Below are 24,132 nucleotides of genomic sequence, written 5' to 3'. Positions count from 1 at the left end.
TCTTCGTTGTCTGAAGCCCCTCATGAGGATCGTTGACCGCTTTGTTGGAGAGGGGTTGTTAACAACTCCTTCCTCCCGGGACTGTGTGGTGTGAGGAGGATGTTATGAGTGTGGAATCAGGTGGGGACGTGGGCTCCATAAGTGATGGTTGTCATGTTTGTTGGTCGGCAGCTCTGTTGCTGTAGTCCCGTGGGTGGCAGAATGAACCTTAACATATTTTTTCGTGTTGGTCTCTTGGTTGTCTACGGCATTAAAGTCGTCCGGTGTGACGGTACGACGCTTAGGGAGATGATAGATTGATCCTTTGACCTATCATAAGGGTCATGTCATATATATCACACCATCATAAACCTAGGGTAGTCGCAACGCCGTGTTCATGATAGAAATCTTCGTGGCTTTCCTGAAGGTTCTTGTCATTGCTGTATCGCTCACCAGAATGGTTGTGTACTGAGCTTCGTAGCGCATGAGCTGTGGGCCAAGTCTCTGTGGTTTCCATAATGGTTCACGCAGGCCATGGGTGACTGATAGCTGTGGTAACTATAGTTCCATAGCTCTGCCTTCCTAGTTTCTGGCCTGAACCTAACTGTAAGAAAAGATGCGAAATCCATCTTGAATCTCAGTGTTAGACCTGAGACACAACGTTAAGTCTGACGTATGTCGTCATATTATAGGTATAAGTCAGGACTTACCTTCAAATATTCAGCCAAAGAAGTCCTGACCAGAACCTATTGGTAATCCATAAGCCATTTTTATGTTTATTGCATGACATTTTCTGTGGGGAGGTTATAACTCCGGTGTTCTAAAGTAGTGGTTGTAAGTTAAGTTGGCACTAGGAGTGTGTGTGTGTGTGTGGAAGGGTCGGGGGTTGCTTACTTCATCACCAGTTACGGGCTTGTGGGTAATGGAGTAAGCGGGTGAAGAATGAAGTTTCTACATTGTGAATGAAGGAATGAAATAATTCATGGTAGCTTCTTTCCGGACGAAATGTTTTCGAAATGGAAAATTCATGAGAAACAAAGAAATAAATTGGTCTTGGAATGTTTGGTAAGATTACGGTCTGGGTTGACTTTTGGATTTGACTAATGGTTGACGAAACAAGAGGTCAAGTTGAACGACCTACTGACGACTGAGGAAAATGATCTTTTTGGGGGAATGTAGATCAACCACCCCTTGAGCACGACTGTGTAAAGTCAAATATCCTTTTGGAATCGACGATACGGTCCTTGGACACCCACGGTATGACCCCTTTGGTCACGAGGGCGTCACAGTAAGGATCAGGACGTCAAGAATCAAGTCATCGTATCCTACGGCCTTATTATCGTGGTCACTTATTGTGCACGCACGGACACAACCTCATCACTTGACAAGAAGTCTTATACACGTCCGTCTGTCGGAGTCTCAACGTGTCCGGATATGTATGTGTGTCTCTCGCCTTCCTCCCTCCAGATACATGGTCTGCCAACACCATCTCAGAATGTCATTAAAGATTCACCCGTTAGCCGACACCGTCGCCTCACATGACAGGACTGGTCATGGACCACTCCCATCGGACACATATGGTTCTCCTCCTCCTCCTCCTCCTCCTCCTCCTCCTCCTCCTCCTCGTCGTCGTCGTCGGCGGCTGTAACACGTAATAAAGCTTTGATGAAGAACGGTCTATATCAGATTATTTATCGAGAGAGAGAGAGAGAGAGAGAGAGAGAGAGAGAGAGAGAGAGAGAGAGAGAGAGAGACTACGGCCACTGTAACCACTTCTCCAGGAAGTGGTTGTATCCCCATATCGCTGAGGTTCGTCAGTAGAAAATGAATACACACGGCGGGAAAATATACCGAGCATTAATGCTCTTGAAGATACTTGAAGTGATCTTCGAACTGCGTGACACGAAGCTGAGAGCCAGCAGTACACAGCTTGGAGGAGCTTACAAAACACACTCCCCTCTGGTGATTGACGTTGACATAGAAGAGCTTTCATCACGGAAGTGCTGTACACGAGGATACCAGAGGGATATTCACACTCAGGCATGGAGCGTATTCAAGGTGACATTTTGCGTCGTAAGTTTAATGTACTCCGAGTATACCCCCAGAACTCCAGATCACGGACTAGTACCTGTTGCGCTCTGATTGGATACAGAGCTGGAAAACAGACAAGTTGTGAAAGCTTTCCGACTCTCTGAGCATGTTGAGCACGACTGTAGGACTGTTAACGATATTCTTGCCGCAGATGCTACTTCTTTGGAACCCCAGTTCCACTCAGGAAGCCACCAGTATCGTCCAACACTAGCGGTAAGGTGGGTCAAAGAGGGTGGCGATGTTGTATGTATGTCTTTGTGAAACGAGTCCCGGATATTTTAGGAGTAGGTGGTCAGTGTATTCCGTATGGAGGTGGAATATTAAGCGTAAAGACTCGTATGATACGACTGAGTTGGTGCTAGCAAAGTTGTAGAGATGGTTGGTGTCCAGATCGCGGAAGAGAAAGTGTTACTCGTATGTGTCTGGAGAGTGTAGTTGCAGATAGGTGTATGTTTGCTGGGATGTTGAAGACTGGGTTGAGAGAGTGGTAGTTTTGTTGATTGTCGGGTCATTTCGGTTTGGATACGCTACACTACCGTGTTTGTTGAGGGTAGGAGGATCTGAGAGTTTAGTTTGTTGCAGTGTTGGGCAAGGGTAAGCTATTCATTTCTACTTGGGGATTTGGTAGGTAAAGTTATGGAGTTTGTCTAGATGCGAATGAGCTGCTGCTACTGCAGGGGGTACTCTGGATGGGAGATCCTGTGATACAGTTTTCACCTCTTCCCTCTCCTGTTCTGAATTCTTTTACCTGTCCATTCGTCGTCTCGAGGTCTCATCCTCCTCATTATTTCATTTGCATCGAGCACCATCCTCTGCCTTGATCTCCAGTGCTGCCTTTTTCCCCCTTGTCCTCGGCTTTTTGTCTCAGACCTTTGTATACCTTGTTTCTCCGGTTCTCGTCCGTCTCTGGTGTTATTAAACACTTTCGTTCTTCGTCACTCCTACGCTATATTTCCCCCCGTTCTCATTCTTCATATTTGACCACATTAGGGATCTGTCCTCACTCCTTGAATCAATATGTGTTTCACCCGTTCATGGCGTCCATCTTTTCCCTGTTTCTTTATTAATCCTCATTCGTAGCCATCCCCATACACCGCATCTTCTCTCCTGCGTTGCTGAGGTACACCTTCCCGTCTCATTTGCTCCTTCGTTTGTTCCTAATTTCTATTTTTGCCCTGAACCCACCGCCCACCGCCCACCTCACGACTCAGCCAGTTCCATCTCGGTCCTTTACCTCGTCTCACGCTCTACTTGAGCATTTTCTCTCTCGTCACCCATCACTCCCATCTGGGCCTTCCTTCATACTCACAACTCACTGCACCATCTCATTCCAACCTGCCCCCTCTCTCTCCCCCATCTCTTTTCCCCTGAAATCCACTGGATTTTACTAAACCCCCTTCCCCTCTCCCTATCACCTACCACCAGTGTCTATGGCCTCTTTCCGCCTTCTGTAACTTATCGTTATTTCTTGGCCGCCCCCAACCCCCACCCCTCTTCTCCTTTCCCTCATCTCGTCCACTACGTCTTGCCTCCTCTTCCATCACGTCCTGTCCCTGTCTAAGACGGATGGTTGTGGTCCCATCCTCTCTTCTCCATCCCAAGATTCTCCAGGTGACACTGGGGAAGGACAACACGGCTCTCCCCAGCCATCGTCAGCTCAGCTCTGAGCCTCCCTGCCGTTTCGAACCGGTGCACTTTAGATCTGTGTCCTTCCTCTGATGTAAGGTTCTCGCACTGATCTCTCGTAGAATCCCAAATCAAAGAAGAATAGCCAATACTCCTACGTGAAATTTCAGTAGAAATACGATCTTTCTTTATTAAGAATATCAGAAAATTATTAGGAATTATCCTAAGAAGCAAAGGAAGAGAAAGTCCTTTTCAATAAGATAAAAGAAGACATAGAGAGAGAAAGAAAATACTCATGTGTGAAACAGCGACCACAGGAGAAAAATATATGATAAAAGTGGGCTGAGGGCAATATCCCTCTCGAGAATAGCAAAAGACATAATATTATGGTCTCAGTCATTGGTGATAATTTCGTATCTGGCAACATCTCTGTGTTATCACTCGCCCCCCCCCCCCCCTACACACACACACACACACACACACACACACTAAATTGTATTGCTCGAGTTTCCCCTCTTGTCTTTACTATGTTTCATTACGTCCTTTGTTCAAAATATGCTTTATTTTCTACCAGTGGGGGGTCTCTGATTTCTCTCTCTCTCTCTCTCTCTCTCTCTCTCTCTCTCTCTCTCTCTCTCTCTCTCTCTCTCTCTCTCTCTCTCTCTCTCTCTCTCACTGGTCTTTGTTCCTGTCCTTTTCAAATGCCTTCTAACTTTTCTCCTTCTGTGTCGCCGCTCTCTCTCTCTCTCTCTCTCTCTCTCTCTCTCTCTCTCTCTCTCTCTCTCTCTCTCTCTCTCTCTCTCTCTCTCTCTCTCTCTCTCTTTGTACTTCCCTCTGCTTTACCAGAGTCCCCCCCCCCATCCGTTCCTTGCAGTCCATATTTCTCTCAAGCAACTTGTTGGACATGTCTCGCTGTGGGCAGCATAAGTGTGACGTGTGTGTGTGTGTGTGTGTGTGTGTGTGTGTGTGTGTGTGTGTGTGTGTGTGATCATATCTACTGGATAGGGAGTTCTGCACTCATGTATGTGTTTTTAGTTATTGATCAATTTTGGATCTGCTTATTAATGTTTGTAGGTATGTTCTTTGTATGACTACGTGTTTTTTTTTATACACATTTACCTATGAAGTAACGTTACAGCCTTTAAAAAAAAGGGGGGGGTGGGGTGTTATTTTAGTGGTATTTTCCTGCGTTTTTTCCCTGCGTTTTCTGATATAACTTAAATAACTCTTCCGAAAAATGAATACCAAAGAAAACGTAGACTATGTTTGATGGCATTTGGAATTATCAAACCCACTGGCACTCCACACATTATATTTCACTACTTATACGTAATTAATACTTTATTCAGATGATCCTCTCGTGTGATTTACAAATAAGGATAAACAAGGGGATTCTCTCCTTCAGGATATATATATATGTATGGCTTCCCTGATGATGTGATTATTACATGAAAGTGCACTTGGGAACTTATCGTGTTTCATTTTCCCCGTGGACTCATAGGAATATATATATATATATATATATATATATATATATATATATATATATATATATATATATATATATATATATATATTTTTGATTTTCCAAAAGAAGGAACAGAGAACGAGGCCAGGTGAGGATATTCCCTCAGAGGCCCAGTCCTCTGTTCTTAACGCTACCTTGCTAACGCGGGAAATGGCGAATAGTATGAAAGAAAGAAAAGATATATATATATATATATATATATATATATATATATATATATATATATATATATATATATATATATATATATAATGCAGCCCTTAACATGCAACTACATTTTCATCCCTTTCTTATCGCCCCTCACTGGAAGTAAGATGCCTTCCCTTGAATTTAAAACTCCAGCCAGTATAGAGAAATGATCTCCTGAGGAAGGTATTCACCTGGCCGTAAAAAAAAAGGTATTGAGGAGCGAGCGGATTGCTCCTTAGCTTGGAACGAAGCTGGGCTGTGTTATACGTGCTGTGAGATGTAGTGCTGGTTGGTCCAGCTTAGCGAGTCTACTCTTCCACACCTGCATGATTAACTGTAGAAATAAGTCAGTTTGTGTAGCCATGGACGTGCATTCGTCCATGCTGGTAGAGCCACATGGGAAAATTTAAGACACGAAGATCCGAGCGCTTTCGTGTATTCACGATAGCTTTCGGATCTATAATAGTTTCACGTTCCATGGGGCTACCAGCATATTCCTGAATCGTTTTGTGATTTACCAGCGTGCATTTCCGTATTACGAACGAGTTAGTAGATCAGTCAGTTCGTTTGACTTTTGGTCTGTCAACTACCAGTGCTCGGTACGGTCCTCATCTTCAAGTTGTGAATAAACACAGAGCGAGTAATTCGCTGAACACAATGATTCGCAGACCACCTTCTTCAGGTACGTGAAATATGTCTACGGACACAAACTCTCACTGCATATGTGGTTCTTAATGAGCGAGTAAAACCTGGAAAGTCTTCATATCGCATTGCTATTCCAGGGTGTTGTAACATCTGGGACGGTTGTAGTACATCAGTATACGTAAAGTTTCCAGCACCTCTCCCATTGTACTTGATTCTATCTTAATCCGCTCTCTGCAGTAGAAAGAAACAATGTACATTAACGGTGTGAAAAGGAAATGTAACTGAAGATATGTTATTTTCCGTCTTTTTAGTTAACCAGAAAGACACGTCCCCCAGTATCTCTAAAAAGAAGCACTTGCATGTACATAGGCACAGAACCTCCTTGTCCTCAATTCCAGTCATGGAAATATCAAAGACTCTTCGATATTATCAGTATCACTAAGTAACGATGCTAAACTATGGTACAAACAGTAGATATTTTCTTTATATATTCCAATATGTCTGCTCTATTTAGATTTACAGTGCAACACTTCTGACACGATTGAAAGAAAAAGAGAGAGAGAGAAAACACGAGAGATGCTGACCCCCCTCTCCCCGGGCCCTCTGTTGAAGCAGGATTGGTTTTGGAGGCAAACATCATTAATCGTCTTCCGCTCTTGTGCCTGTTGACTTGAAGTTTAATGTCACATTGCTACATGAACTCCTCACTCTAATTAGAATGGATGTTTATCTTCCTTATTTCCCCACGCTAGTTTTTTTTTTTTTTTTTAATTTTTCTCCTGTGAGAAGTCTTGATAATAGATGACACGGTGGTTAAAAAGATTAGAAAAGAAGAAAAGTCATTGTTAGCGAAAAGTTAAAAGCTGGAATGATACTCTCGTTTTCTTTGAGGTTATGATAGAAAACGTGCTTTTAATGAAGGGGGTAGAATTTCGTCTTCCAGAAGCATACATCAGCACCAACCATAAAGGCAACTGTTTGGTCGCCTTAGTGGCGAGTAGGCCTCTATACGTAGAGAATGATCCTTGAGCTAGACAAATAAAGATAAGGAAACGGATCACATACATAACCACTCCCGTGCCCAAATTATAAACACGAGGAGAAAGATTGAGGGTAAAGAAGTAGCTTTTGATTATAGCGAGTCTCTCCGGCCCAGGTTCGGATCCCAGACCTTGTTATACTTGTTCACAGCCAGCCCAGCTGTTCGTCCTGCCCTTCAGGGATGGTTGATAAATGGGTAAGTGACAGGAAAGAGACTTTGTAGGGATGGAGAGACGGGCAGAGGGCCATGACACGTAACTAGTTTTCTATACTCGAAGCTCAACTCTCCACCGTCTTCTCCATCACACTTCCTCTCTCCAACCCCAACACTTGAGCGGCTCCCCGACATTACCTCCACCTCAACGCCAGCACCCGAAATTTCCCACCATCACTCCTTTACCACCCCCCACTCCCAGCAAAGCCAGAAATATGTGCCGGAGATGAGAGAGGCATGTCTCATGATACTAGAAATGGTAAAGAAACTCGCGTATCAGCAATCATGAGTTCGTGAGAGGGGGTGGAAAGATCGGGAGATAAGAGCGAGTGTTTGAGAGACGTTCAGTGCGAGTGAGACTTTGTCTCAGAGAGATGCTCAGGGTAATGCCTCAGTCATGTTGATAGGGACGATGATATCACCTTAACCTGAAGGTGGGGTGTGTGAGGAAGCCCTGAGGCAGAACAACACTGTCTCACACAACACACACACACACACACACACACACACACACACACACACACACACACACACAGGTATTTTCATGGTATGTCTGTGCGAGTTGAGAACGAGGGCAGTGTATCAAAGGCGCTTGTGGATGGAGTGCTTTCACCCAACATGCATTGGTGAAAAGGTGCGAGGAAGGAGTTTTGGATGCATCACGGGATCTGATTTAAGATGTAGGGCTTATAGTTCACGTTACCAGCGATCTCCTCCCTCCCGAGTCGACAGGATAAATTATGGAAGGAATTCTGTCAATGAAAATTGGTGCGGAACAGCTACGTTCAGTCACACTGAGGAGAAAAAAAAAAAAGAAGGTAAGAAAAATATCGCTTTAAAAGGTATGGTTTATGAATATGTTTATGAATAATTTCTTGAGAATGTGACCCACATCTGTCACCACCCTTTTTCAGGACTTCCTTTCCCTGCTACAGCTCCTCACATTATATGTTCTCCTGTGTTGCGTGTTTCATCCCTCCCTCACCCTCCATACCTACGCGTCCTTGTCTATACTCTCCAACACAACACGCCTGATCAAATCACTCCTCCCTTCATATAGGTGTACATGTGACCCTGCTTTATCCCTTCTCTCCTGCTTATACTCCCTCTCTTCCTCCCTTCCTCACTTTCATATTCTTTACCCCAGACCCAATTCCTCTCTCTGCACAGCGTCACTACGCACCCTTTTCACTGAGGCGTGTTACGCAACACCCTTTTAACATTTGGAGGACCCATCGACCAGCTGACCCCCCACACTCCCACACTCCTCACATCCTGCACTCTCTCCTTACTGCCCCCTTCCCTTTGCCTCGTCTTTACATCTTCGAAACCCCCTTCAGTTATGAGCGCTTCTCTTTCCTTAAGTCTTCACAACCCTTTTTCTTCCCCTCCTCCCTCTTTACACCTGCTAAACCTCCTGTCTTTGTTGCCATATGTGTCTATGTCTCGATACACCAACTCCTCCTCATTCAATTACTTTCAGCTCTTCACCCCATCTCCCCCACCTTGCTGCCTCAGCCAGCCGACAATGACGTGTTCCTTCCCTCACCCTCCAGGGCAAGAAGGTGGAACGCAACAAGGACGTGGGAGTCCTGGTGAACGCCAGCAATCTGGTGTTGAACCACGTCCATCGGAGGCAAGCTGGCGAGTACTCCTGCAAGGCCACGAACTCCGAAGGCACGGGTACCAGCGCTCCCGTCAACATCACCATCCACTGTGAGTACCTCCCCGCTGCTAGCTCCTCTGTGTCAGTTTAACCTGACTTGTTTGCAGGAATGTTTACGGTTCTGTGAACGCTCTCTATTACCCTTTGTTTCCGTATGTCCCTCATGAAGACCTCCTTGGTCTTGTCATTACTCTGTGGCGTCTGTAAGTATTATTTGATAATGTCTGTTTCTATGTCTTTCCCTGTGAGTCCTTCCTCCTCTTATTAGCGGTGAACATTGTCTGTTGTTTGCTGTTCTTAGATCTCCCACTGTGAGTGCCTCGCACTCTGGCTGGAGTTTGTGAGAAATGTTTACCGATCTTTGAGTCCTGTGAGTCTGCTCTCTGTTAATGTCTCTCTGTCAGTACTTCCTAATCATTTTAGCATTGCGAGTAATGATTATCAGATCTCTTTGAACACTGTTACTCTCTGAGTAGCTCCTGATCCTGTCACAGTGTTGCCTGATTTCTATCTAGTAACGTTTAGAGCAGTGTGTATTACTCTTGTCTCTATATCTTCTATCATGTTCCATACATGGTTGAGTCGTTCCTTAGCTTTCTTAACATTGCGTTTTTCATTCTAAGCCTCTCTTTGATAGCTGTTCTTTTTTTCCTTGCACATTGTAAATTACGAAGCGTCTATTTCACTTTTTACATCTCGTTGGTTTCCTGTAATGGATTTCCAAAACACTTCAATGTATAACCTCAGAATAACAGAGACATGTTAGACGTGATCGTATACCAGCGCACTATCCTGAAGACCTCAGACCATAAACATCACACAGTCTCCTTCCCCAAGCTGTGGGATGGAATGAGCATCAGCCGAAACATCTTATTTTTTCCCCCCCTCTTGGTATACGTTTCAGACTTACGGAAGTCTCCTTCGCCTCAGTACAGAATACTAGCTAGCATAACTAGAGTGGCTCTTTATAACCACTCTCCCTGTCACCTCTCCTCTACCATCCTAAGTCTCTCCTCTCTCTCTCTCTCTCTCTCTCTCTCTCTCTCTCTCTCTCTCTCTCTCTCTCTCTCTCTCTCTCTCTCTCCGGTCGGGGTTGATGTTGTTTCTCTCTCTCTCTCTCTCTCTCTCTCTCTCTCTCTCTCTCTCTCTCTCTCTCTCTCTCTCTCTCTCTCTCTCTCTCTCTCTCTCTCTCTCTCTCTCTCTCTCTCTCTCTCTCTCTCATTCTACAGGTATCATTATGGCCACTTGATCTCGTGAGCTGTGTGTGTACGCATTTGTCCCCCAGGTTGCCAAGACCTTAAAACCTTGGCACGCGACTGGTTGCTGCTTCCCACAATTTTTTTTCATTTCATTTTGGTGTGTGTGTGTGGAGATCTGGCAGTCGAGGAATGCCATTGTGGTAGTACCACCACCGTCTTCTTCTCCTTCTCCTTTCTTCGTACGCCAAAGCTCTCGGATGCCCATCCTTCTCTCGTCATTATTTCCCAACCCTCTCCCTATAATCTTTTCACCTCCAGAAGTCGTGTCGACTAACACATCCAAGGAGCTCAGATTGATTCTCTCTCTCTCTCTCTCTCTCTCTCTCTCTCTCTCTCTCTCTCTCTCTCTCTCTCTCTCTCTCTCTCTCTCTCCTCTCTCTCTCTCTCTCTCTCTCTCTCTCTCTCTCTCTCTCTCTCTCTCTCTCTCTCTCTCTCTCTTTGGATCCATAATCAAACTGCTCGCCAGACCATTTCCAAGATATTAGAGAATGTCATATCCAGTCCTCACTGCCATTATTTTCCCTTAAACTTTAACAGGTTTTTTAATCAGGTTTTCTGGCACTGCATACGTTCCCTGTCGTCAGTGTAGTCCCCCACCCTCCCACTGCCTTTGTTATGGTATCTCTGCTCATGTTTCTAACTTCTTTCTTCGAAGATGACGTCTTTCTACTTTATATTCTGATGACGCATAGATCACTTCTATGTATATATCCTGATTTAGGATACGATGAGACTGGTGTGTGTGTGTGTGTGTGTGTTGACATCATGTGAAGACTATTTTCTTCCTTCGTCTGTTAGTCATCATGAATTGTTACTTCTGATCACCTTTATTGATCAAGTTTTTTTTTAAGTCCTAATCTGTTGTTGCCCTAATACTAACGCTTACCCCCAATTAATCATGATTAATCACTGTTGTTTATAGCATTAACTGTCACCCTAATTGATCATTGTTAGTCCTGACATGTTGTTGCTCATAGTACTCACTCACCCTAATTAATCATGATTAATCAGTGTTACTCCGAGTAATATAGTTGTCACCCTGATCAATCACCCTTGATCGTATCCGACAGACGCCCCCGTGTGCGAGATGGCCAAGGACGTGTGGGCTGAGACTGGCTCCACGGTCACCGCCCAATGTCGGGTCTTAGCCTCGCCCATCTCGCCCCTCCACTTCTCCTGGGTGTGGGTGACCAACGCCTTCTCCCGCCGCGTCATCCCCTCCCACGTGAACTCCGTCGGCGCCTTCTCCAGCGTCAACTTCACCGTCCCCCGAGACAACGTGACGGAGGTGGGCCCCAACAACCAGCTGGGGAAGCTGCAGTGTTGGGCCGAAAACAACGTTGGCCGGCAGATCACCCCGTGCGTCGTCATCGTCAGGAAACCAGGTGAGTTGACCCTGACCTCGCCTGACCTCACGATGGGACGACCCCCTTCAGACCCAAAGGGGTCGTACCGTCGTGCTCAAGGGGTCGTTCCATCGTACCTAAGGGTCGTTCCATCATGCTCGAGGACCTTAAAGCCCTAGTTGGCTTGTCCTCTCTCTCTCTCTCTCTCGTTTCCTTTGTCCCATGTTGACATTCCTAACCTCATCTCACGCACCCACCCACCCACCCACACACACACACACACACACACACACACACACACACACACACACACACACACATAAACACATATTCTTCTTTTTCCCCCCCAAATGATTTTTCTCGGAAAAACATAAGAGAGTTTGATTGCACGCGGTCCATCCCTCACCACAGTTCACACACACACACAAACACACAATCGCACACCCACACATACACTCGCACTCCCTCTGCTCAAGTGCAGTACAATCACAACTGCACAGTTTTTGAGCATGGAGGGTAACATACCTGGTGAGCATATGGAGGGTAACATACTTGCTGAGCATAGGCGGTACATCATATTTGCTCAGCACACGGGCGGTGTATCATACTTGCTGAGCATGGGAGGTAGTGCCTCACTCAGCACCAGGAAAGAGCCAGCGAGCAGATCCACAGCATTTCAGTGGATTATTCTTTCCCTTTTTTTTTTTTCCTTTCCTCTTAAGATCCCCAGGCTTTCGTTCCCTTGAGTAACAGCAGAATGTACGATGTTCCTGAGCATTGTAGAGACTAATAATTCTTTTCAAGTAAAGAGTCAGCTAACACACTGGACAATATGTGGTCATCTAACGCCTTAACCTGTTTGCCAATCACCTTAAGATTATCTTTAGACGAGTTAATCTCCTTACTGATCACCCTAAGATTATCTTTAGACGAGTTAACCTCACCTATTGATCACCCTAAGATTATCTTAAGACGAGTTAACCTCACCTATTGATCACCCTAAGATTATCTTTAGACGAGTTAATCTCACCTATTGATCACCCTAAGATTATCTTAAGACGAGTTAACCTCACCTATTGATCACCCTAAGATTATCTTTAGACGAGTCAACCTCACCTATTGATCACCCTAAGATTATCTTAAGACGAGTTAACCTCACCTACTGATCACCCTAAGATTATCTTTAGACGAGTCAACCTCACCTATTGATCACCCTAAGATTATCTTAAGACGAGTTAACCTCACCTATTGATCACCCTAAGATTATCTTAAGACGAGTTAACCTCACCTACTGATCACCCTAAGATTATCTTAAGACGAGTTAACCTCACCTACTGATCACCCTAAGATTATCTTTAGACGAGTTAATCTCACCTATTGATCACCCTAAGTTTGTCTCTGAGCGAGTTAACCTACTTACATATCACCCTAGAGTTTGCCCTTAAAGGAATGAACCTGCCTACGCATCACCCTAAAATTTCTCCCATAACGAGTTCGCTTGCCAACGTATCACCCTAAAGTTGTTAAGGTATAAAGTCGTTGTGTGTTTTAACCGCGTTAGTTAACCTGTCAGTTACCTGGAATTTGCCTTTGCCCGTTACCTGCACAGAGAAAAGTTGATATCCTACGTGGAGGTTTTCTTTCCGTGAGCTTATTGAACGCAAATTGAGTATAATATCCTGGTGAAAGATATTGCATGATATCCAAAAGGTCTCGACGCCATGGCGCAGCGTGTGTGTGTGTGTGTGTGTGTGTGTGTGTGTGTGTGTGTGTGTGTGTGTGTTTGACAGACAGACAGACAGAGGGATGGGGCGACGGTAAAGGGGCATAAGTCTACAGAAAGACAAGCGATAGGGAAGAAAAGATGAAAGAGAGAGAGAGAGAGAGAGAGAGAGAGAGAGAGAGAGAGAGAGAGAGAGAGAGAGAGGAAAAAACCGAGGATATGAACAAAGAGGAAGTAAGAGGGAGGGAGGGAGAGAGGTTGGAATTGGAATAAAAAGAAAAAAAAAAACGGATGGGGAAGAGGAAGGAGAGAACTAAGGGAGGAACAGACACGGGTAATACACTATGAATGAAGAAAACAGATTTTCAGGGAATACTAGAGAAGAAACACAGGTTATCCATTTTCTGTGACCTTCACGCCTTTGCTCGTAGAGCCAATGTCTCTCTCTCTCTCTCTCTCTCTCTCTCTCTCTCTCTCTCTCTCTCTCTCTCTCTCTCTCTCTCTGTAAATCGAGCTCTGACGGCGATGTAACCCCGTGGATCAAGACGTCACTATATTACGACCCCATGGGCAAAGGCTTGCTTTGACCTCTGACCTATACCCCTCGGAGGTCAACTAGAGTAAAGAAAAGAAATAGCCAAAGTTAAAATCTTGAATCTATAACTCTAAACGGACGTTATATATATATATATATATATATATATATATATATATATATATATATATATATATATGTGTGTGTGTGTGTGTGTGTGTGTATGTAGGTGGGTTGGGCAATTCTTTCGTCTGTTTCCTTGCGCTACTTCGCTAACGCGAGAGAGAGCGACAAAGTATAATAAAAAATGAATAAGAAAAAAAAGTGTGTGTATATATATATATATATATATATATATATATATATATATATATATATATATATATATATATATATATTTAGGTATGTATGAGAGTTTACTCCGTAAGATGACTGCAGAAGGAAAAGTATATGTGTTACACGAACAAGACTAAGGGATACGTTTTAATGCATGGGAATCGAACACATGGCTACATGACGTGGCGAGAGCGTTGCCAGACCTTAAGACTCATCCTTGACTCCTGAAGAAGGTGTTGAAGAACCTTAGTTTCTGTGGATATGATAGTAGTACCCTGACGATCACGGCTCTAATGACCACTGGCAGTTGATCGGCCAAAAGGAAAAAGGCCTCTCTCTCGCTCTCTCTCTCTCTCTCTCTCTCTCTCTCTCTCTCTCTCTCTCTCTCTCTCTCTCTCTCTCTCTCTCTCTTCTCTCTCTCTCTCTCTCTCTCGGCCGCCCTCGCCCTCAAGAGCCAACCAGATGACCAACCAGCGAACAGGAAAATGAAATAGACTCCAACTGCAACAACAGACAACGAGTTAAACCCACATTCTGTTTACTGTCCACGTTTTCGAAACACTGCAGAGGATCAGCCGGGGATTTATACATATATATATATATATATTTTTTTTCTTTTCTTTTTTTTTCTCTCTCTCTTACTCTTTGACCAGCTTCCTGGTCCGCCCACAGATGTGGTGGTTGCTCTTAGCCTTACTGGTGCTCGGTGCATGACGTATGACTCAGTGCATGCCATCATTGCTCTCACTCATTTCTCTCTGACATTAATTTTGATATCGTTTTATTTTTTTTAAATCACGCGCATTGAAGTATTAATGGGGCATTTTACACGTCGTTCAGTATATATTGTATATGTATTTGCTACATCAAGCGCACCACAGTGACCTCTTGCAATAGATATATATATATATATATATATATATATATATATATATATATATATATATATATATATATATATGTATATATATATATATATATATATATATTTATATATGGAATAGTGGTTCCAACAATGTTGTATGGTTGCGAGGCGTGGGCTATGGATAGAGTTGTGCGCAGGAGGGTGGATGTGCTGGAAATGAGATGTTTGAGGACAATGTGTGGTGTGAGGTGGTTTGATCGAGTAAGTAATGTAAGGGTAAGAGAGATGTGTGGTAAGTGGTTGAGAGAGCAGAAGAGGGTGTTTTGAAATGGTTTGGTCACATGGAGAGAATGAGTGAGGAAAGATTGACCAAGAGGATATATGGGTCAGAGGTGGAGGGAATGAGGAGAAGTGGGAGACCAAATTGGAGGTGGAAAGATGGAGTGAAAAAGATTTTGAGTGATCGGGGCCTGAACATGCAGGAGGGTGAAAGGCGTGCAAGGAATAGAGTGAATTGGAACGATGTGGTATACCGGGGTCGACGTGCTGTCAATGGATTGAACCAGGGCATGTGAAGCGTCTGGGGTAAACCATGGAAAGTTCTGTGGGGCCTGGATGTGGAAAGGGAGCTGTGGTTTCGGTGCATTATTACATGACAGCTAGAGACTGAGTGTGAACGAATGGGGCCTTTGTTGTCCTTTCCTAGCGCTACCTCGCACACATGAGGGGGGAGGGGGTTGTTATTCCATGTGTGGCGGAGTGGCGATGAGAATGAATAAAGGCAGACTATGCATTATGTACATGTGTATATGTGTGTATGTCTGTGTGTATATATATATATATATATATATATATATATATATATATATATATATATATATATATATATATACGTTGAGATGTATAGGTATATATTTTTGCGTGTGTGGACGTGTATGTATATACATGTGTATGTGGGTGGGTTGGGCCATTCTTTCGTCTGTTTCCTTGCGCTACCTCGCTAACGCGGGAGACAGCGACAAAGCAATATATATATATATATATATATATATATATATATATATATATATATATATATATATATATATATATATATATATTTATATATGATTAAGTTTATTTCCTGCATTTGATTCGACTTATATTTAAGTTGCAACGTATTCCTGTATTTTGAGTTGATCTGCGCCTCTCGTGTGTCTGTGTCTCTTGTGTGTGTGTCTGTGTTTCCTAGCAATGGCGTTTGGCTTGTGGTTGAGATGATTCGCATTTTGTGTTTTTGCTGGGCTATGTTTCTTGTTGCGTGTGAGCTGATTTGCCATGGTTCTAGCGACGGTGTTTTTGTGTTTATGCTGCATTTGTGTTGCTTCTCAGGTATTGCAGTGTATTTGTCTTTTGCGTCAGAACGTAGCGTCGTCATGCCTCAGTTCTTGTGTTGGTAAGACATTTATTCGTTTGTTTTTATGTCTGCACGGCAGCTGCACTTGCAAGTGAGTTGTTTTTATATACGTCTGTTCCATTCTGTTTGGGTCTAGTATCTTGGAATTATTTTAGTGTCTGACTTGCTTAATACGTGATGTATTTTATCTTTTGTTTTTCTTATGACAGAAGTGTTAACTTTACCTTCAGGCTTCTGTTATATAGGTTTTTGTAATGGCTATTCCCTCAGAGGCCCAGTCCTCTGTTCTTAACGCTACCTTGCTAACGCGGGAAATGGCGAATAGTTTGAAAGAAAGAAAAGATATATATATATATATATATATATATATATATATATATATATATATATATATATATATATATATATATATATATATATATATATATATATATACATTTTTTTATATATACCTAAAGCTCCAGTCACGGACGTAAGTCCTTACGAGGGCGAGGCATGAATTCCCTTGGCTTATGTGGCTTATGTTATTTCCCTGGTGTCCTGTGTTGCGTGTATATATATATATATATATATATATATATATATATATATATATATATATATATATATATATGGCAGATCCTGTCGTGCTCTCTAGTTCATGTTTGTATTGCCTCTAACTTTTTTTTTTTTAAGTGTGTGGTTCACTGTAGAATCGCCTTAACTTTGAGCTTTTGATGTTGGCATGGTCACAGCACACACACACACACACACACACACACACACACACACACACACACACACACACACACATCAACCCCTAAATATTTGTCACTTAAATCTACCCAGTCACCTAACCTCCACCACCGCCACCAGACTTACAGTCGTCACAAATAACCACACTCCCCAGACCAACACGAGCCACACTCTGCCGTCACCACAACACTACAGACACCGTTTCAACGTTGCCCAAGATCCCCCCCTTCCTACCCACGATGCCACAGAAGACTCAAATGCTGACCATAGCCACACACACACACACACACACACACACACACACACACACACACACACACACACACATTACCGCAACGCTCTATAACTTATAGTACCGATCGGTGGACGTGGCCAGCTTCCTGAGTGCTGCCTCGTAAAAAACAGAAGGTAGACGGGATTCCCATAGCTATAGTCTCCCTCGCCGGGAATCATAACCATGAAAGCGGTCGATAAGTAATGGAATGTTGCCAAGAAAATGATGTTGGCCAATTATCGTTCAACCGACCGTTACCAATTTATTTGTCCATAGTGTCGACAAGTAATAATGATATATATATATATATATATATATATATATATATATATATATATATATATATATATATATATATATATATATATATATATATATATATATATATATATATATATATATATATATATATATATATATATATATATATATATATATATATATATATATATATATATATATATATATATATATAAAGTCAAGAGACGGGGTAACATTAGTGTAAATCACTCTCCTACTAACACACAAATGGTAATCTCAGACACATTTATATATACATACTTTTCCATCATTTTCCTAGTGGTAGCCCTCCACTAGCGTGATACCAAGTCATCTAAGCAGAGCACGCAAAGGTTATATCAGTCCACAGCTGTAATGGAGGCAGGAAGGAAAAAAAAATAAAATAAGGAACTCCAATATGAAAATAAGCCTTTCTTTTTTTCCCTTACAGTAGGTCATGTAATCTGTCGTTGTCTTTGGCACTGTTCAAGGAATGTCCGGTAAACCTTTATGGCTCACCTCTTGCCCAAAAGTTCCTCTCTCTCTCTCTCTCTCTCTCCTCTAGATTGTGAGGGCCGAGCTGGGCTAGAAGGCTGAGGCCCACTGAGGATACAAATGTAGACCGTCTTATGGGAGTTTTTCTGTGACTAATAGAAGTGAAGATCACATTTGAGTCTGTATATATATATATATATATATATATATGTATATGTGTGTGTGTCTGTGTGTAAAATAACGGTTTATTGAATTCGGGCGTGTGTGTGTGTGTGTGTGTGTGTGTGCCTTAGATACCTGAGAATGGACATGGCAGCGAATGGAACCATGGAAGCGGAAGTGAGTCACTGGGTGGGTCGAAGGTTCTGGGTGCCTTTGAGGATTGTATGGAAAGAGAGTTCACCATCTGGGAAGGCGAAAATGGATATGTTTGAAGGTATAGCAGTCCCAAGAATGTTGTATGGATTCAAAGCCTTTGGTGTGTCGATGAGAACGTACAGAAGAGGGTGAGTGTGTCGGAAGTGAAAAGCAAGAGGACATGACCTGGCGTAATGAGGGTAAGAGAGACGTGTGGTAATAATAAAAAGAATATGGCTGAGAGACCTGAAATGGTTTGGGCATATGGAAAGAGGATAGATAGTCGAGAAGTGAAGGGGACATGGAAAAGAAGAAGACCAAATTGGGGAAAGAAGGATGGAGTGAAAAGAGTTTGTGTGCTCGAAGCCTGGACATGCAGGAAGGTTGAAAGGCATGCAAGGGATAGAGTGAATTGGCGCGAGGTGGTATACAGGGAACGACATGTTGTCACTGGATTAAACCAAGGCTTATGAAGCAGCTGGGGGAAACCATGGACAGATTTGTGTAACACTTGCTCTAATACACACATACACTCACAACTCACTCACAAGTGTTGTAGACTCTTAAAGCATCGTTTGTTCCCCGGTGGACATAGTAATACTCTGTATGTCGGAGCAGAGACAAATTTCACGTCGTCATTTTAAATGAAAGGTTTGGATAGTCTGGCACACGCCGTTCACAGAGATATGGAAAGTCTCTCTCTTTTCGGAACATGACGACGGAATGAATTTGGAAACGGGTCTTTAATTAAACGACCGGATGCATGATTTAACGAACTGGCACACACACACACACACACACACACACACACACACACACGAACGAAAAAAAAGAAAGTTCTTTGGCACAATCTGTCTTGCATAGTGAGCCATCATGCCACCTTCTTTGAAAGTTCAGGGTAATTACTATGCATAGAAGGCCTGAGGACTATCACAACTTTAGGAAAACACTTCATGCGAGAAATTAGCACAATCTTTTGCAAAGTTTTCTGCCCTTTTTATTTTTTTTTTTTTATCCCCCCCTTGTCAAGTTTAACCAAGTTTACATTCTTGGCAGAGGTTGAAGAGTAGAGTCTACGACTGGGGTTTACGGTAAGGGGGCTGTGAGGTTGGTGTAACAGGGTGTAAGGGGATTGTGAGTTATGGGTTTTTTTTTATAGAGCGTAAGGGTTGCATTGCTGTACGAGATTGCTATTCCACATTTTTGGGGTTGTTGATTGGCATCAAGCTACATCTGAAAATACTGTGGAGTTGGAGAGAGTCTTGTAAAAAGACACAGTTGTACACGTGAGGTTGTGATGGGTTGTCGAGGAGTTTATATACATTTTGGTTTTGATTTGTTTTCGTGTAGTTTAGGGTTGTAATGTTGTGTGTGGTGTTGTTAGTGTCATTCATTATTGGGTTGTGATGTCTTTAAAAGGAGGTTTAGTACACCTTGGTGGGGTTGATGTATAATGGGTTGTGATGGCTTTAAGGAGGTTTAGTATACCATGACGGGGTTGATATGTAATGGGTTGTTATGGCTTGTATCACACTGTAGGGTTGGTGTTGTACCTCATCGTTGTGTTACATCAGAGTATGAGGTTGGTGTGTTGTGACTTACCTCATACATACAGGTGTTACATCAATGTATGGGGGATTGCTGTGGTAACACGTGGTGGCGCTACACCAGGGTATGGGGTTGGCGTGGTAGTTACCTTATACAAAGATGCGTTACATCGGTGTATGGGAGTTGATGTGGTAACACATGGTAGCGTTACACCAGGGTATAGAGTTGGTGTGGTACAGTGAGATATGTGGTTGGTGTGGTACAGCGTGGAAGGGGGTTCGTGTGGTACAGCAGGGTATGTGGATGGTGTGGTACAGTGAGATATGTGGTTAGTGTGGTACAGCGTGGAAGGGAGTTCGTGTGATACAGCAGGGTATGTGGTTGGTGTGGTACAGCGTGGAAGGGAGTTCGTGTGATACAGCAGGGTATGTGGATGGTGTGGTACAGCGTGGAATGAGGTTTCAGTATGTAATGATAGCCAGAGCAAGTCACGCAATCATAGTCTCTGAACTGAAAAATACCATTACAGTATTTGCTGACGAATGCGAAATGACAGTAAGCTTAATTACCTGAAGGATTCCAAATGGTGATATTAGTTTATGAATCAAAAATGATCTTTGTTTTTTTATGTTGGTGATATGCGAAATGACGTTACGCTCAAACACGGACTGAACATGATTAGAATCATTCAAAATTCCTAAGCCCTCCTGAGAAAGTGATTAACGCTTGGGACAGAAAGAATGATCGAATTGATATAATTTATATGATTTATATAATTTGATCACTAAATCATTTTGGCTCTTTGTTCAGGAAGAACAAATTGGCGCATCAAAATATGTCGTCCATGATTTTCAACTATTTTTTGTATCAAGTTCTCTTCTATTTATTTAGGTGGGAATACAGTGTGAAATAGGGACAATGTAAGTGATGGCTTTTCAAGCCGAGAGAGAGGCTACAAGTTGTTTGAGGGAGAGGGGGGGAATCCAGAAGATGTTTAAGGGGGTTTTAAAGTATTTGTGACGTGGGACTGGCTTGTGAGGTGGGAGAGAGAGAGAGAGAGAGAGAGAGAGAGAGAGAGAGAGAGAGAGAGACGAGACTTGAGTGGTGTATGTTAGGCCTGACAGCCACAGCTGATGCAGATGTTCACTATCCTGGCACCCACGCCTGCTACCCTGGCACCCACGCCTGTTACCCTGACACCCACGCCTGTTACCCTGACACCCAGGGGTCATACCGTCGTGCTCAGTGGCCATACCATCGAGGTCAGGGGTCACCTGTGTGCTCAGAGGTCGTACCCCTTTCCCGAAATATTCAAGAGGTTAGCCAGATACACCAACATATAAACCAGTGGCCTTAAAACCTTTTGAATCACCTCCTAAACCGACGTAAAATTCCTGATGAAGTTAAAGCGATTCAACCGTAAATCTACCTGAACCAATGGGAGTGACCATCTCTGTCGATTTTCAGGTGGGTTTTGTTCCACCAGTGCTGGAGGCGGTCTGGTCACGTGTCCAACTCAAAGAAAAAGGCAATAAAAGTAGCGATACGCTACAGTACCTGCGTCCAGGGGGGTGGAGTGGTTGGTTTCCACCGACTGAACTTGTACAGGATATGAGAGTTTGTTGCGGCCTTCATTCCGCCCTTAGAGGCGCTCCTCAGCTACTCTTCTTCAGAAGACTTTGGATGTGGGAGTCTCGAAATCGATGGTCGAGTTGGTTGGTCGACGAAGAAGCGTTTTTGAGGAAGGTATAGAGAAAGTGTATAACAATGTCACGTTTCTTTTTCTTTCTTTCTTTCTTTCTTTTCCCCGAATGTATTTCACTGTGAAAGATTTTTTACTATGGAAAGCCACTGCGTATAGGTTGTGAAGTCAAAGCTTGTAATGTTCACCGTACTATCTTCGTTGTTAGGGAACTAGGTGAACCTGCGGGCTGTGGCCTCCAAGAGCTTGGTCGATCAACGACCCAATCCAACAGCTTAGACGCAGCTCAAGCTGTGGATGGGAAGACGACCCCGGAGACTGCACCAGGCATCACCAGGTACCAGGTTGTGTCTGGGTAACCACCTTGAAACCTTCAGAACGACACAGTTTGAGACTTTCCTCAGGATGAGAAGGGTGATCCTAGTGTCTTCCTCACTGCCTCTTCTTCATTCTCCTCCTCCTCCTCTTTCTCCACCTCCTCCTCCTCTTCCTGTTCCTCTTCCTCCTCCTCCTCTTTCTCCACCTCCTCCTCCTCTTCCTGTTCCTCTTCCTCCTCCTCCTCTTCCTGTTCCTCTTCCTCCTCCTCCTCTTCCTGTTCCTCTTCCTCCTCCTCCTCTTCCTCTTCCTCCTCCTCCTCTAGGATGGTAACACAACCAGTTGCAGTTTTACTAGAAGCCATAGGTGGAGCATAATTCGTTTTCTTCCCATGAAGCACTGCACTTTAGATCCCCGTCGAGCTGGGTAATGTAAGCCAGTCCCTCGGTTGCTGTGTTAGAATAAGCATCGAATCTGATAAAAGTCTCAGAACATTAGTCCTGCGTAAAAGAGAGAGAGACAGAGACAGAGAGAGAGAGAGAGAGAGAGAGAGAGAGAGAGAGAGAGAGAGAGAGAGAGAGAGGGCGGAACAACATTTTTCTTTCACGTTTGTATTAAAGATAACAAGAAAGTTTTTTTTCCTTTTTTTCCTTTTTTTTTAAGTTAGCGAGGCTACCGTGATTTACCAAAAGTTTTTAAGGTAATTAACAGACCGGATAACTTCGACTTGAGATACACTTCTGGAAGAACACAAAGCTTGATTAACCAGAAACGGCGGTTTGAAACTTAAAAAGAAGGGGAAAAAACGTTTCACACCAAAATGTCGAGAAGTACTACTTTGAAAAGAGAGATACTGGCCATTGAAGGATGATGGCTCCTCCATGGTGTCAATGTCGAAATGATTTAAGTCACTCAAAAAGAGACAGGACGGGTCTGTAAGTCATCATTAACGACGTAAATGGAGAGGGGGAAAAAAAAAAAAAAAAAGGAGTTTCTTCTGTAGGTAGACCTCTGAGTCGGGCAGTACGTTTTCTTTCACTCGTTGGTCCTGGGTATCTGTGCTTCCCAGGACCGTCAGGGGGGGCGCCACCTCAACAGCTTCCAGGCCGCCAACTTAATTATGTTGTTTGGAAACAAACTTCCAGGGGCACCGGGACATATTGTGTCCGCGTCTCTTACCTCCTGTACCTTACCCCCCCTCTCTCTCTCTCTCTCTCTCTCTCTCTCTCTCTCTCTCTCTCTCTCTCTCTCTCTCTCTCTCTCTCTCTCTCTCTCTATGTATGTATGTATGTATATGTGTGTGTGTGTGTGTGTGTATGTATGTATGTTATTTTCATAATTGTTCGCCACGTCCCGCGTTAGTGTTGTAGCGCCAGGAACAGACGAAAACAAACTCCTCCTGCGCTCACATCCATTCTCTAGCTCTCGTGTGCATTGCGTCGAAACCACAGCTCCCTGTACACAACCAGGCCCCACAGAACTTTCCGTGGTTTCCCTTGACAAGTTCAATGGCCCGTGTTCAATCCAGTGACGGCGCGTCCGCCACTGGATGCCACATCGCTCCATTTCATTCTATCCCGTGTATGCCTTACACCCTCCTGCATGTTCAGGCCCCGAGCACTCGAAACCTTTTCCACTCTATCCTTCCATCTCCATTTTAGTCTCCCTTTTCTTGTTGTCCTCCCCACCACCTTGTTTGTCAGCCTTTCCTTCCTCATTTTCTCCATATGTTCAAACCATTTCAGCATACCTTCTTCATCTCTCCCATCCGTACTCTTATCATAATTCTTACCCTATTATTTCCTACTCGTTCATCCCTCCTCACACCACATATTGTCCTCATTATATCAAGCTCAGCAAATTCACCCTTTTTTCGTACATTAAGATCATCACTTCATGCCTAGCATCCATATAACACCCTCTGGACTGCTATGCCTTCAAAAATGCCGAGTTTCGCCCTCTCAGGTAGTGACTACTCTTTACACACT

General features: G+C 43.5%; 1 protein-coding gene across 12 annotated transcripts in view; it reads left to right on the top strand.

Moving 5' to 3' along the window:
• Positions 1–24,132, top strand: part of LOC139753326 (uncharacterized) — a 769,854-nt gene that overhangs the window by 695,292 nt on the left and 50,430 nt on the right. For all 12 annotated transcript variants that reach the window (XM_071669662.1, XM_071669661.1, XM_071669660.1 and 9 more), the window contains 2 exons: positions 8,870–9,029; positions 11,309–11,623. In XM_071669662.1, coding sequence (XP_071525763.1) covers positions 8,870–9,029; positions 11,309–11,623 — 475 coding nt within the window. The remainder of the gene's footprint in view (positions 1–8,869; positions 9,030–11,308; positions 11,624–24,132) is intronic.

This window comes from Panulirus ornatus, chromosome 14 (assembly GCF_036320965.1).
Source record: "Panulirus ornatus isolate Po-2019 chromosome 14, ASM3632096v1, whole genome shotgun sequence".
In the NCBI taxonomy this organism is placed as follows: Eukaryota; Metazoa; Arthropoda; class Malacostraca; order Decapoda; family Palinuridae; genus Panulirus; species Panulirus ornatus.
Note: the sequence above shows the minus strand (reverse complement) of the source record. Positions and strands in the feature narration are given on the sequence as shown.